At 38.9% G+C, this 13,076-nt stretch overlaps 4 protein-coding genes across 4 annotated transcripts; 2 read left to right on the top strand and 2 right to left on the bottom strand.

Annotated features, from left to right (window-relative positions):
• Positions 1–405: 405 nt before the first annotated feature.
• LOC116920294 lies at positions 406–2,058 on the top strand. Its single transcript, XM_045168987.1, has 5 exons — positions 406–718; positions 785–986; positions 1,045–1,151; positions 1,213–1,400; positions 1,470–2,058. Exons 1-5 carry the CDS (start codon positions 629–631, stop codon positions 1,990–1,992), a joined length of 1,110 nt encoding a protein of 369 aa, XP_045024922.1. The 5' UTR covers positions 406–628; the 3' UTR covers positions 1,993–2,058.
• On the bottom strand, positions 1,990–5,844 carry LOC116920387 (putative nuclease HARBI1). The gene is made up of 9 exons (XM_045168986.1): positions 5,294–5,844; positions 4,522–5,203; positions 4,138–4,452; positions 3,271–4,081; positions 2,976–3,208; positions 2,777–2,917; positions 2,510–2,716; positions 2,325–2,446; positions 1,990–2,266 (listed from the first exon to the last, which is right to left on the bottom strand). The coding sequence occupies exons 4-9, from the start codon at positions 3,509–3,511 to the stop codon at positions 2,047–2,049; spliced, it is 1,164 nt and encodes a 387-aa protein (XP_045024921.1). The 5' UTR covers positions 3,512–4,081; positions 4,138–4,452; positions 4,522–5,203; positions 5,294–5,844; the 3' UTR covers positions 1,990–2,046.
• Positions 5,845–6,049: 205 nt separating this feature from the next.
• On the bottom strand, positions 6,050–7,569 carry LOC123470004. The gene is made up of 2 exons (XM_045169447.1): positions 7,311–7,569; positions 6,050–6,877 (listed from the first exon to the last, which is right to left on the bottom strand). Exons 1-2 carry the CDS (start codon positions 7,458–7,460, stop codon positions 6,227–6,229), a joined length of 801 nt encoding a protein of 266 aa, XP_045025382.1. The 5' UTR covers positions 7,461–7,569; the 3' UTR covers positions 6,050–6,226.
• A 2,883-nt stretch (positions 7,570–10,452) lies between these two features.
• LOC123470012 lies at positions 10,453–11,377 on the top strand. Its single transcript, XM_045169469.1, has 3 exons — positions 10,453–10,528; positions 10,773–11,034; positions 11,233–11,377. Exons 1-3 carry the CDS (start codon positions 10,453–10,455, stop codon positions 11,375–11,377), a joined length of 483 nt encoding a protein of 160 aa, XP_045025404.1.
• Positions 11,378–13,076: the final 1,699 nt, after the last annotated feature.

Below are 13,076 nucleotides of genomic sequence, written 5' to 3'. Positions count from 1 at the left end.
GCTTAAATAAAAATTCAGTCTTCTCTAGCTCTTTCAAGAACGCAAGCTTAACTCAAAAGAGTTTAAAAGCAAATAAATAGATATATACAATTACCTGTAGTGTTGACAATGCATCTTTGATGACTAGTTGAAGGGTGAGCGCGATGCAGGTGGATCGCAACGACGACGTTAAGACGTAATGTTCATCAGCAGTATTCGTCCATGTATGGGCTTGAAATAGATAAGTGTCTTCTAAGCTGGTTTCAATATCTTGGATTTCAGGGGTCGTATTCCGAACGGCGACTTGAACTTAAGGAAAACTTGACTTGAAACAATCTAAGTTAAATCCGAGTTAAGTCAAGTTTTGAGCTAAAGTTAGAAACTTTCAATCTCGAGTCAAGGTGTTATTCCGAACACAAAAAGATGAAGTTTTTCCCAGGACTTAACTTAGATTTTTTACTTAGCTTTAAAATGCAACTTGACTTGAAATTGGCAACTCAGCCAATGACAGAGGACGTTGCTCAAAATTCTTCTCGTGATTGCAGACGAATTTTAAGTGTCTAAGTCATAGCAAAAAGAAATTGGAACTTGTACGCAAAGTGACTCATAATTGCGTAATTGTACTTTTGTTTACATAGTTGTTTTTAAAATGAGTCGCGATAAAGCGCAGAAAAGGCAGCGTGATATTTGGGTTGAAAAGGAAACCTACACCCTTTTGGAAAACTTCATTATCTACAAGGTAACGTGTTATTCATTGTTGTGCAACAGGAAACAAGACTATTAATTATGTTTATTTTATATGTAGGGTATTTTGAATGGAGCATATTCTTCATCTGTAACCAAAGAACGAAAAAATTCGATTTGGAGAGAAATAACTGCAACTGTTCATAATGAACACCCAGATTGTACGGAGAAGACCCAGGAACAAGTGGAAAAAAAGTGGAAAAACTTTATCGCTGCAGCCAGAGTTGCAATAAGGAACTTCAACAACGGGCTTACTGAGACTGGTTAACCTTTGCTATAAATATTTTAGTTGTATTACGTTAACTGTAAAATTTGTGTCAGGTGGTGGCCCTTTGGGTGAGGGTGGAATATTGAGACCTATCTACCAGAAGTACTACGAAGAAGTTTTAGGGTTGGACAATCCTGCAGTATCTGCAACAGCAATCCCAGTAACAAATACTTTTTTCACTTGCACTATTTATTGTGATTTTAAATAACTTGCAATTTTAGGGAGGAATTGACACGGATATTGTATCTACTCTGACAGGAGATGTAGCTGCCCAGCAACGACTGGTGCAGAGCCTTGCAGGAAGAAGTGACAACCATGACGAAGAAGACCCTCTGAATGAAAACTTTGATGACGTTTCAATGCAGAGTGTAGTCCCTCTTTTAACAGTAGATGATGAAAATTTGTCAAGGTAATTAAGACGTTTGCAGTTGGCCTTGGTTAAGTAGTGAATAATTTGCCATTTGCCATTTTTTTTTAGAGAACCTGAAGAATGTGAATTATATTTGACTTGTGGAACTAGTAATTCTCCAGGAAGTTCGTTGTCTACTACACCAACACCGGTAACTGGAATGTTAGCCATTGAAGGAAGTGATTCGATTACTGCCAACTGTACAAATATTGATAAAGGGAAAACACTTGTCGGAAGCGTTTCAGTGGACAGACGGCTTCATTATAATTCAAGTACGCCAACAGTAAGAGTTCAAGGACGTCAAACAACCCCATCGCCATCACTAGAACCTCAGTTTCCAACCACTAGTTCTGCTTTCAGCTTATTAAAGCAGAAAAGAGAATCTCTTACACTTCGCCAAACCATGAAAAAGACGAAATATTCTCTGTGTGACTTGGGAGAGAGTACTGCTCAAAGTAGATTGACCGAACAACGTTTAAAGGTATTGTCAGCAGTAATGGATGTTAGGGAGAAATTGAAAAATCCAGTATTAAGGGATGAACTCCCAGAGGATTTAATCGACCTAATTTACAATTTAAAGGAAAATGTCTAGATTTTATCAGCTTTTTTATTGATTCGCAATAATGCTTTCATTAATACAAAGTCTTTAACGAGGAAATGTCTTGCTCGCCACTCTGTCTCTTTTTGTGTTACCCAATCTTCGCAATGCGGCTTCTTTTTGTGTAATTGTTCCGGTTGGTCTGATCTCTAACTCTGGCATGTTTCCTTCTTGGTGGGAATCATCGCCATCAACGTCCCAGTTGTCATCAAGCGGCATTTTCAAATCAATAGCAATATTATGTAGAACACAACATGCCACAATAACCCTAATTAAATATATGTGTTGTAGGAGTGTGTAGATACATGATATTTTTAATTGCATACCAAGAGACTTTCGTAGGACTCATGCGAATTTCGGAATGTAACACATGGAATCTTTTCTTTAAAATGCCAAATGAACGCTCAATTGTGCATCGTGTAGATTTGTGTGCTCTATTAAATCTTATCTGTAAAATGAAACAAAATATTAGACGTTTGCATTATGAAAGCGTACATGTGACAAAAAAAACCTTATATCCTTCCACTGGATCATGATATGGAATAAAAAGAAATGGAGTGTTGCAATATCCGCTGTCACCTAACAATATGCTTGTTCCAAAAAATCCCGATTCAAATTTTTTCCCAATAGCACTGCCTTTAAAAATTGAGGAATCATGGCAGGATCCAGGTTTAGTCCCACATACACTCAAAAATTTATGTCCAGCATCACATATTGCCTGCATAACAATGCTACGTGTTCGATATGTGCTTTAAAATGAAATAGGCTACTTTTTTACTTGAACGTTGATTGAATGATAGTTTTTTCTGTTCACATAGGCTTTTTCGTACAATATCGGACGTTGGATTCGAATGTGAGTGCCATCAATTGATCCAATGACGCCTGGAATGCGTGCTATTTCAGCATACTCACGTTTCAGCTATATTTGAAAATTGAATTCTTACGGGAAATCTTAAAATATCTTTTAGTGAATTTACGTTATTTAAGTTGTCAGGAAATTGAATGTGATTTGCCGATATAAGGGATAAAGATAGGGATACTGCAGCAATGGATCGTGACACAGACGGCTGACTGTATCTAAGAACGTTTCCAACAACAGTTTGAAAAGTTCCAGTGGCATAGAATTGCAATGCAATCAATACCATATCCAGCGGAAGTAAATTCCGCTGTGCTTTTGTCTTTCGTCGTGGTAAAATATCGGCAATAAGTGCTGAAAAATAAAAATTTTGTAAAAGGGGAATTGATTCTGCATTAATTTTTGTGTGATAAAACCTGTGATGAATTCTATAGAAGGTCGATCGAACCTAAAAGTCGCCATTAATTTGTCAGCAGAAAAATAACTTAGAATATCTTTCCTTGTACGATAAAATGGAATAAGACGACTCTTTTTGGCTCGGCGATTTTCGGCTCGAAATTCATTATCACTCCCCGTAGATAAATCGTCAAAATTATCAGTTAAATTACCCATATCCTCCAAGAATTCATCAATGACGTCATTACAATAATCGGCCATTGTGTAAACAAACGCAACGCCACTGCCTATTCTCCCCGCTACTTATAGAACTTAAGCCCGTAAGTCAGTTTCAAGGCACCTAAACAGGTACCTTGAGATTCGAGAGACTTAACTTAGTTTTAATGCTCGACTTTTGAGTTTTCAAGTCCAAGTTTCTTACTTGAATTGAAATTTTTTGGTTCGGAATTCAACTTCGGTTAAAGTCTGAAAATTTTTTCAAGTCAAGTAGGAAAAACGCCTAAGTCAAGTCCAAGTCAAGTCTAAGTCGACGTTCGGAATACGACCCCAGATGCGTCTTCTACATCTCGAACTACTTCCAAAATGTCTTCGTCGGAAAATGGAACATCAACACCAAGAAGAACTCCATATGGATCTTCTAAATCCAGCTCCATTTCGACCATTTCTATTTCACCAGTTGATTCATGATGTGTAGAATGGACTGGGCGAGCTTCAATTTCTGGAAAATCATCATCAAAAATTTGAGCTGCTCCCGTCGTCCTCCCATCCAGGAAAGCCATTGAAATGCGCCGCTATCATGTTGCTTCCACCATCTGTTATAACCTTTTTGACCTAAACAAAAAAAGTTATAGTTTTAGGGCTACGTTTCATTGACCTTTAAAGCTTACCTTCGTAAACGGTATATCCCGTTTCTGTAATATATCCTCGTTTTCGGCGATTATTGCGTCGGCGGTATGACGGCTACGCATTTCTTTCACGCCCAAAAAGCAATTGAATAACTCAAAATTAGTAGTTACCGCTTGGCAGGTGAATCCAATGTACCCGCTCATGTTATTTGAAGACCAGATGTCTAATATTACGCTAAAACTAGAACATTTTGCGAGTTTTTCCCTAACTCTTTTTTTAACAGTGGCCTCTAAATCTGGTATTAAAGTGTTGCGTACTCTCTGGGCAGATGGTAGTTCATAGCCAGGAACTGCAAGCTAATATTGAATTAAAAGCATAAGAAATTTATAACACAATACACATAATAACAGAAAAACTACAGGTACCTGAATAAAAGCGCGGAATCCGGGTCGGTTAACGATGTGCAATGGAAGATTTTCTTCGCAAATCAATCGTGTAACGCCCTCATCGAGCGAAACTTTTCTTCCCTTGCAAACTGGCCTGGTAGGGTAGACAAAATTTACCATGGAAGAGCTATTTGCCGTATTTGGCTTGCTTTCGAGTGACGTAGCGGATGACGAAAAAGAATCCCACTCGTCTTTGTGTACTAACGTACAGTGGACTTTAAAGTTGGTAAAAGACGTTTTGTCTCCCGCAAAATACTTGTGGCACAGCTTGCAAGCGCCAAAAATTTTTCCCATTGGGCTTTTGCGCCAATCCTGGAAAAAGTGTGATCCCCACTTTGGCCATGTATTTACATTAAATGATGGAATTGGTATGGTTTCTGGTGGTGGTGAGAGCTGTTTCGTTGAAGCATCTATAGTCATTTCTCCTTCCTCATCTTCAACCAGAGCATTCTACCTGATGCATTCTTCAAAGTCTGCATCAGGTATCGATACCAAGCTGGCCAAATCCTGGTCATCTTCATCTTGATGAGCCTTGTTCTCATTTGAGGCTCCAACTTCAATGAGTAATGAGGGTTGATTAAATATTCTTTATGCTGTACCTCTTCCTCTCCGACCTCTTCCCAAATTTGTTGTTTTTGCTCGTGGCATTGGCATTATTTCACTATGACAAAAAGTAAAAACATCAATAACAATGTTTGCTTTCATACAACCAAACACTCTAGCACTGAATGTGCAGGTTTAAAAAACATACCTTCAATTTTCAAAACCGTAAATAGAATTCAACAAAACCTGTGAAGGTTTAAGCCGAAACCACAAAGAAACAGGCATGTCAGCCTGTCAGGCAAGGCAAAGCAACCAAGGAAAGGTTGAATCTAAATATTTTTTTCGAAGACCGAAAAAGAGACCGATTACAATCAATTGCGTCTTCTGTCAGCTCAGTGAACAATTCAGTCATTCACTTTTGAATGTAAAAAAAAGCAAAGCGTGTCATTTTCTTGATGGAACTTCTGTAGGTAACTAGACTGTATCTGCTCTTCTGATCTGTAGTCTCTAGTCTGCAACTCTGCATTCGTCAAACTGACGTTGCAGTTTGAGTCTAACATTATAATAACGCTATTAGACAACAGAGGGAATCATGCACGAAAAAATAATCACGTGACAAAATCATCTTTTAAAATATCTTTTAAAAAACCGATAAGATAAGATAAAGATATTACAAAAAATTTTAAAGATAAAAGATATCAAAAGATATCAAAATTATCTTATCTTATCTTATCTTATCTCATCTTTTTGAAAAGATGCAAAACACTGCTTGAGACGAATGAGTTGTACTATTATGAAAATCGCAGTAGATATTGTAACGAATGTCATTTTAATGTGTATGTTTTTCCTATTGCTTTCTATATGTGACCGCTAGATGGCTTTTTCTAGCGTGTTCTTATTAATCTAGATCTAGTTAGTTCTCGCCTGTACGTTGTCGGTTTAGCGTTGTATGTTTCTCGGCTGGTGTATTGTTGCTATTTCTTTAGTGTATTTTAGTTTTATCCATTAGGGCCCCATTGGAAGTAGTGTTAGTGTTATTTAGAGTAGTCCAATGGTGAAAGGGACCTATATGCTTGCGCCTTGTGTCGTGAGGCCAACATTTATGTAACTTTGGCTTTGGGCTGTTTACATCATCAAGTGTTTATTGCCATATTTGAATTCTACCCGTGACAATATTAGCCTTATTCTTCCACCCTCTATTGCGATTTTGATACGAGCCCCTGATACTGCCAGAATTTCTATAAGATCCTCTTTTGAATTTTTGATTAGAATACGTGGATGAGAAGGCAGTCTCAGTTAAGTTGCTTGTATCTGATTTTTCTGTGCTTGGCTTTCCAATTCGTTGTTCTTTACTTATAAGTCTTGTTGTAAGTAAATCTGTTGTCTGCTGTTCTTCGTCTAGGTTATCCCACCAAGGTTTGAAATGGCCATAGTGTTGGGTTAGAATACTGACAACTTTGTTGGTAATCTGGATCTCAGTGACGTTTTCTTCAAGATCTTTAAGTTGTCTGGCTAAGTTCTCAATTGCTGTAATGTTTGCCAGAATATCAGATTCGTGAACAAATTTGTACTCGTAGAATTGAGCCCACAGTTGTCCTTTGTTAGCAGCCGATCTCTGTGTGAATTTGGTTCCCGATCTGAGCCACATTTCACACGTTGTTTCACAGTTGATCAAGTAGTCTCTCATCTTCTCAGTAACTGTAGAATAAATGTAGTTGGAGGCTAAGGTGTCTCTCTGGTTCCAGGACCTGATTTGTTCTTGGTTGGTTACCACACCATTATCATCATGTTCCTGTGTGAGCAGTAAGACATGTCAATAAGTGATCTCATATTCCGTTCTGGCTAACGAATATCGATGAGTTAGTGCATTGACAAGACTAATCTATATGTATATATGTATCATAAAACATACTATATCGCTTCTGCCAAGTCGTTAAAAGAAATGTTTCTTAAGTGACGTAATGCAGAATATTGAGTATAGTAGTTAACGTCAACAAGTCTTAGAACCTGTTGGCTTCTACAATGTCAAGTTGTGAGATTGACATGTAGGGAACGAGAATAATTTTGCTTAACATCAACAGATGTGAATTAATGCTGTTGGCTTCTACATTGTCATCGAGAAAATAATGAAATGTAGGAATACATGAACAAAAAAAAAATTGTGGACGCAAGTCTGCTTGATCTAAGTAATTTTTTTAATAGTATTGGCACGTAATAATATTTACCTCAAGTGGAATGAGTTCTTCACCAAGTATGATGTTTTGAAGGTTGAAGTTACGCATAAAGAGCATTAACCAAAACTTCCACGTGTGAAAGTTTCCACCATCAAACTTCGGAATATGAGATGTGTCTCTAGATACATTACTACCTTCCATTATGATAGTCTTGATTCAGTTGGCGTGATATGGGCCCATAACCTGTTGGAAATAAATGTAGTAAATTGATGTTTTAACTTAAGGGTATATTTCACGGAATACAAGTAAATTGCTGTGGTGTCACAAAGTAGCTGATTAGAAAAAAAAAGAGACGCAAGTCTAGTCTCTGATATACAAAGTAAGTTCAGTGAAAGAACAGAGAGAGAGAGAGACAGAGAGGGGGACAGAACCATCCAGACATAGAGTGACATCAGGTGAAATAGGGGCTAAACAGCATTCCCTTGGTCACCTACAACGCCATCTATATATAGTAACAAGTTTGTAATACTTAGCCTATACCAGATTCCAACAAGTTTACACTTCTACATGTAAACAGAATCAAATATACTTTTATTCAATGTGAATACACTGTGATATTATGAGTTTATGCTTCTAGATGTAAACAGAATCAAATATACTTGTATTCAATGTGAATACACTGATATTATGAGTTTATACTTCTACATTTAAACAGAATAAATATTTTTGTATTCGATGTGAATACACTGTGATACCATGAGTTTTTACTTCGAGACGTAAACAGGATCAAATATACTTGTATTCAATGTGAATACACTGTGATATTATGAGTTAACACTTCTACCTGTAAACAGAATCAAATATACTTGTATTTAAGGTGGATACACTGTGATACCATGAGTTTTAATTTCTATTTGTAAACAGGATAATGTATTACAACAGTGTTCAATTTGAATACACTGTGATAATATGAGTTTATACTTGTAAATGTAAACTGAAACAAATATAATAGTATTCAATGTGAATACACTGTGATACCAGGAGTTTTTACTTCGAGACGTAAACAGGATATCAAATATACTTGTATTCAATGTGAATACAATGTGATATTATGAGTTTACACTTCTACCTGTAAACAGAATCAAATATACTTGTATTCAATGTGAATACACTGTGATATTATGTGTTAATGCTTCTAGATGTAAACAGAATCAAATATACTTGTATTTAATGTGAATACACTGTGATATTATGAGTTTATACTTCTACATGGTAACAGAATAAATATACTTGTATTCAATGTGAATACACTGTGATAACATGAATTTTTACTTCAATATGTAAACAGAATCAAATATACTTGTATTTAATGTGAATACACTGAGATACCATAGACTACGAAGTAAAGACGGCGATCGGCTCCATAAGCCTGAGAGGAATCGTATGAAGCGATGCTCCTGCATGTGGGTAGGGGTCAGGTCGTACGATTTCCAGTGGATATCAGTCGTTTCCCCTTTTCCCTACTGGTTACGTGCTTGACACACACGCATTTTCGGGTATATTTAATTCATATGGATTTTTAGATTTTATATATATTATTAGTCTCCCGAGCGCGCTAGTTGTAAATGGCTCGACGGTGAGCGATGCGAACTTGATTCTAAAGCAGTGTGCCTTGCACTTCTTTCCTAAAGAGCCCTTGTCCCTTCCATCTCACCTACTGGTGGAGTCTTTTGTTGACAATGTAGTTTCGGTCCCCTCCGTAATTGAAGGCCCTCCTGTCACTGTGGAAGAACTGGACGCCGCATTGGATTCAATCAACTACAAAGCGGCCCCCGGATCCGATGGTCTGTCGGCTGCTATTATCAAGGAATGTTTCCCTGTATTAAAAGCTCATTTACTCTTTATTGTAAGAGAATGCGTTCGTCTTCAGTTCTTTCCCCAGGCCTGGAAAACTTCTAAAGTCCTCATAATTGGTAAGCCAAACAAACCATCGTACGATGCTCTAGGCAGTTTTCGCCCCATTAGTCTAGTGAACAATCTTGCTAAGGTGCTCGAAAAGATAATTCTGAATAGGCTTCAATGGCATTCATCGTCAGCCAACTGGCTTAGTCCCAACCAGCATGGTTTTACTTCTGGAAGGTCAACAGAATCGGCAGGTCATGCACTCGTAACGTTTTGTGAAGCAGGTATGCTCAGCAAGCGTACCACTGCTTCCGCCTTTTTAGATATTAAAAGCGCTTTTGACGCTGCCTGGCACCCTGCAATTCTAGCGGCTCTTGCCCGGCGCAAGTGTCCGACTTACCTGGTCAAACTTGTGTCTTCCTTCCTATCAAACAGACTGGCTCTTCTCTCCCATAACGGGTCATCAGCCAGCGTTAATATTAATTTAGGCTGCCCTCAGGGTGGAGTTTTATCTCCCTTTCTGTGGTCCGTCCTTATTGACGACGTCTTGAGACTAAACTTTGATTTTCCGTTCGCCATAGTAGGCTTTGCAGATGACCTCACCTTAGCCACATCGCACAAAGATCCAGCTATAGCGACTCACAACCTCCAACTTATGTGTAATCAAGTCCTCAACTGGTGCGTACAAAACAAAATGTCATTGAGTGCTCCAAAATCGGTGTTCATGTTAATATCTAAAAAATCTTTTGATTGGTCTGATCTTCATCTCTCTATTAACGAAACTCGTATAGGCCCCTCCCTCTCCACGGTTTTCCTTGGTTTGACTCTCGATGCACGTTTAAAGTGGTCGCTACATGTAGCAAGGAAAATTGCGGCCGCAAAAAGGCTTTTTTCTCATTGAGGTCATACCTCAGGGCAACATGGGGATACGATGACAGGCGTCTCCGATACCTATACCTCTCTGCAGTCGAACCCATTCCTCTGTATGGGTGCTCCCTATGGGCCCCTTTTCTGGCCACAAAAAAGGAGTGAAATGTGTACGCTCATTCCAAAGAGTGTTTGCAATAGCCAGAACCAAATCTTTTAAAACTACCTCTACTGATGCCCTGTTGGTCCTTGCCAATGTGGACCCAATTGATTTTACTGTGATGAAAACTGCGTACCTCCGTCTTTCGACTAGTAATTATGCGAACTTCTCGTGCTCCACTAAAAAATGGCTGGGCAAATACTTTCCAGACTTCTTGTTACTGCCGACGCCGGGAGGCAATAGTCCTTCTCCTCTCCCTCCTAGATGGCCACCTTGGGTTTGTCTTCCCAAGCCAATTCAGCTCAATCAGGGATGTTCTCTCCTTCCAGCCTCAGCCCAGGTTGCACGCATCTTTGTTACAACAGCCCGATCTGCCGGCATTCCTCGGTTTGCTATTATCTCTGCTAATCACAAGAATGTTGTTGACCTTGACTCTGGTGCTCTCCCTGTCTTCACAAGTGATAATATGACAAACCTATTCGCTATGCATCGGGCCCTTGTGCTCACTGCTCGAGCGCTACAGTCACATGAACATGTGGAAATCATCTCTCCTTCCACTAAACTGCTTAGTTTTCTTATTCTAGACAAACTAGTCTCTAGCCTTCAGCTAAACTGTCTGGATTCCATGGTCCCAATTCGCCACAATACATCGTTTTACGTAGCTCAGGACCTCTCGTCATCGTACGGTCTTTGCCTGACTCGGGTGATCTGTGAATCCTCAGATATACGTCACCCCGTTATTGAGTTGCATCAGCCGAAAGAGGTAGCTAGTGCGGTAGCGTCCATGCTCATCAAGTCTCTTCATGAACGAGAGTGGGCTTCCGGGTTAAACGCTACGACGACCAGGTCATTCTTTCCTACCGTGCAGTCGGCCTCAATGCTTCTCTCTGCACAGCTGAACTGCCAGCTCTCTCAGATCCTGTCCGGCCACTCCGCACTCAACTCTCACCAATACCGCTTTAAATTTCGTCCCTCTCCCGCCTGCTCCTGTGGTGAGCCCCATGAGTCAATAGAGCACTTTCTATTTTATTGCATTTTATTCAGCCAACCTAGGATCAGCTTCTCTGCAGCGTGTAGTGATTGCGAGCTACACTGGCCCCCCTCACTCGACATCATCCCTACGCACCGGGCCGTCTGGACAGCAATGGTGCGATACATCTCTGCGACCAAAAGACTCAGGAAGACTTAACACACCCACAATTATTTGTATTTCTGTTGAATGTATAACCCCTTGATAATACGTCCCTATGTCTTGTACGCCGTGTCGGCAGGAGCTGGGAGATCGACCGCACCATGTAATGACGGATGAGACTCTTCCCAGCTTCGGCTGTCGTGAGGCCAAAGACCCTTTATTGCTGTTCGAACTTTCCTTTTCTCCTACTCTGCATCTGTTTCCCTGCTACCAGACCAGGTTGGTTTCGACCTCGCCCTGTGCGACGGATGAGATTCCTCCGGTTTCTGTTTATAGTATACTTATTTGCTTATTTATGGTTGGTATCGCCGTGTCAGCAAGGACTGGGTAATCGACCGCACAATGTGTGACGGATGAGATTAGTACCAGTTTTGGCTGTCGTGAGGCCTGTAACATCCTGATGTTTGAGAGTTTTTTTGCTCCTCCGCGTTCATTCGGGCTGGGCGGATCCGTATGTTTTCAAACTAGTTTCGTGCGACAGATGAGAACATTCTGGTTTCTGACACATTCAGTGTGAAGCTATGCCTATTCACCTATGCGTCACGACATGTTGTATCCGCATTCGCGAAAATTGTCGAATTAAGTCACTGCATCTACCACCTGAACTCCTATTCACTCACATTCATCTTCATCTGTAATTTTATTCAAGATCGACCTCGCTTTAAATACAAAATGGCAATACTCCCGGTGGGAGCTACGCCTTTAAAAAAAAAAAAAAAATACTATAATTTTTATAGCCCTTCCCCGTGTCCCTTGAATTTTTACTTAATTTTACTTACAAATTCGGATGTAGAAAAAATAAATTTTATGTGACCACCTTTTCTCTTAAATATACTTCGTTTTAAAGAAATCGTGAAACACTGGTTGTTGTTTTTTCGAATTCAACAGAAGGTAGTAGTAGGCGCGAGCTATAAACTACACTCATTGGATACAACTAATTTCGCCGTTTGTATTTTCCCTATATTAATATTTTAGTATATGAAATAAATAAATAAACTTTAAAAATTAATTTAAATTTAAACCACAACGTTAACCACAATGTAAACAATGTAAATGACGCCTACAATGCACAACAGTGTTTCAAGATTTCATTTAAAAATCCAAATATTCAAGAGAAACGGTGGTCACATAAAACTTTTTTTTATACACCCAAACTTGTAAGTCAAATTAAGTAAAAATTCACGGTGCACGGGGAAGGGATATATAAAATTATGATGTAAAATCTAAAAATCGATATGAATTACATATACCCGAAAATGCGTGTGTGTGAAGCACGTAATCAGTAGGGAAATGGGAAAACGACTGATATCCACAGGAAACCGTACGACCTGACCCCTACCGACATGCAGGAGCATCGCTTCCGAAGGGTTATAGGCGATCGCAGTCTTTCCATTCTTGGTCTGTGGTGATACCATGAGTTTTTATTTCTATTTGTATAAAGGGTAAGGTATTACAACAGTATTCAATGTGAATACAGTGTAATAATATGCCTTTATACTTCTAAATGTAAACTGAATCAAATATAATTGTATTTAATTTGAATACACTGTGATACCAGGAGTTTTTACTTCTAGACGTAAACAAGATCAAATATACTTGCATTCAATGTGAATACACTGTGATATTATGAGTATACACTTTTACATGTAAACAGAATCAAATATACTTGTATTCAATTTGAATTCACTGTAATATT

This window comes from Daphnia magna, linkage group LG2 (genome assembly GCF_020631705.1).
Source record: "Daphnia magna isolate NIES linkage group LG2, ASM2063170v1.1, whole genome shotgun sequence".
NCBI lineage: Eukaryota > Metazoa > Arthropoda > Branchiopoda > Diplostraca > Daphniidae > Daphnia > Daphnia magna.
The sequence above is the reverse complement of the archived record's forward strand: the minus strand, read 5'-3'. Positions and strand labels throughout refer to the sequence as shown.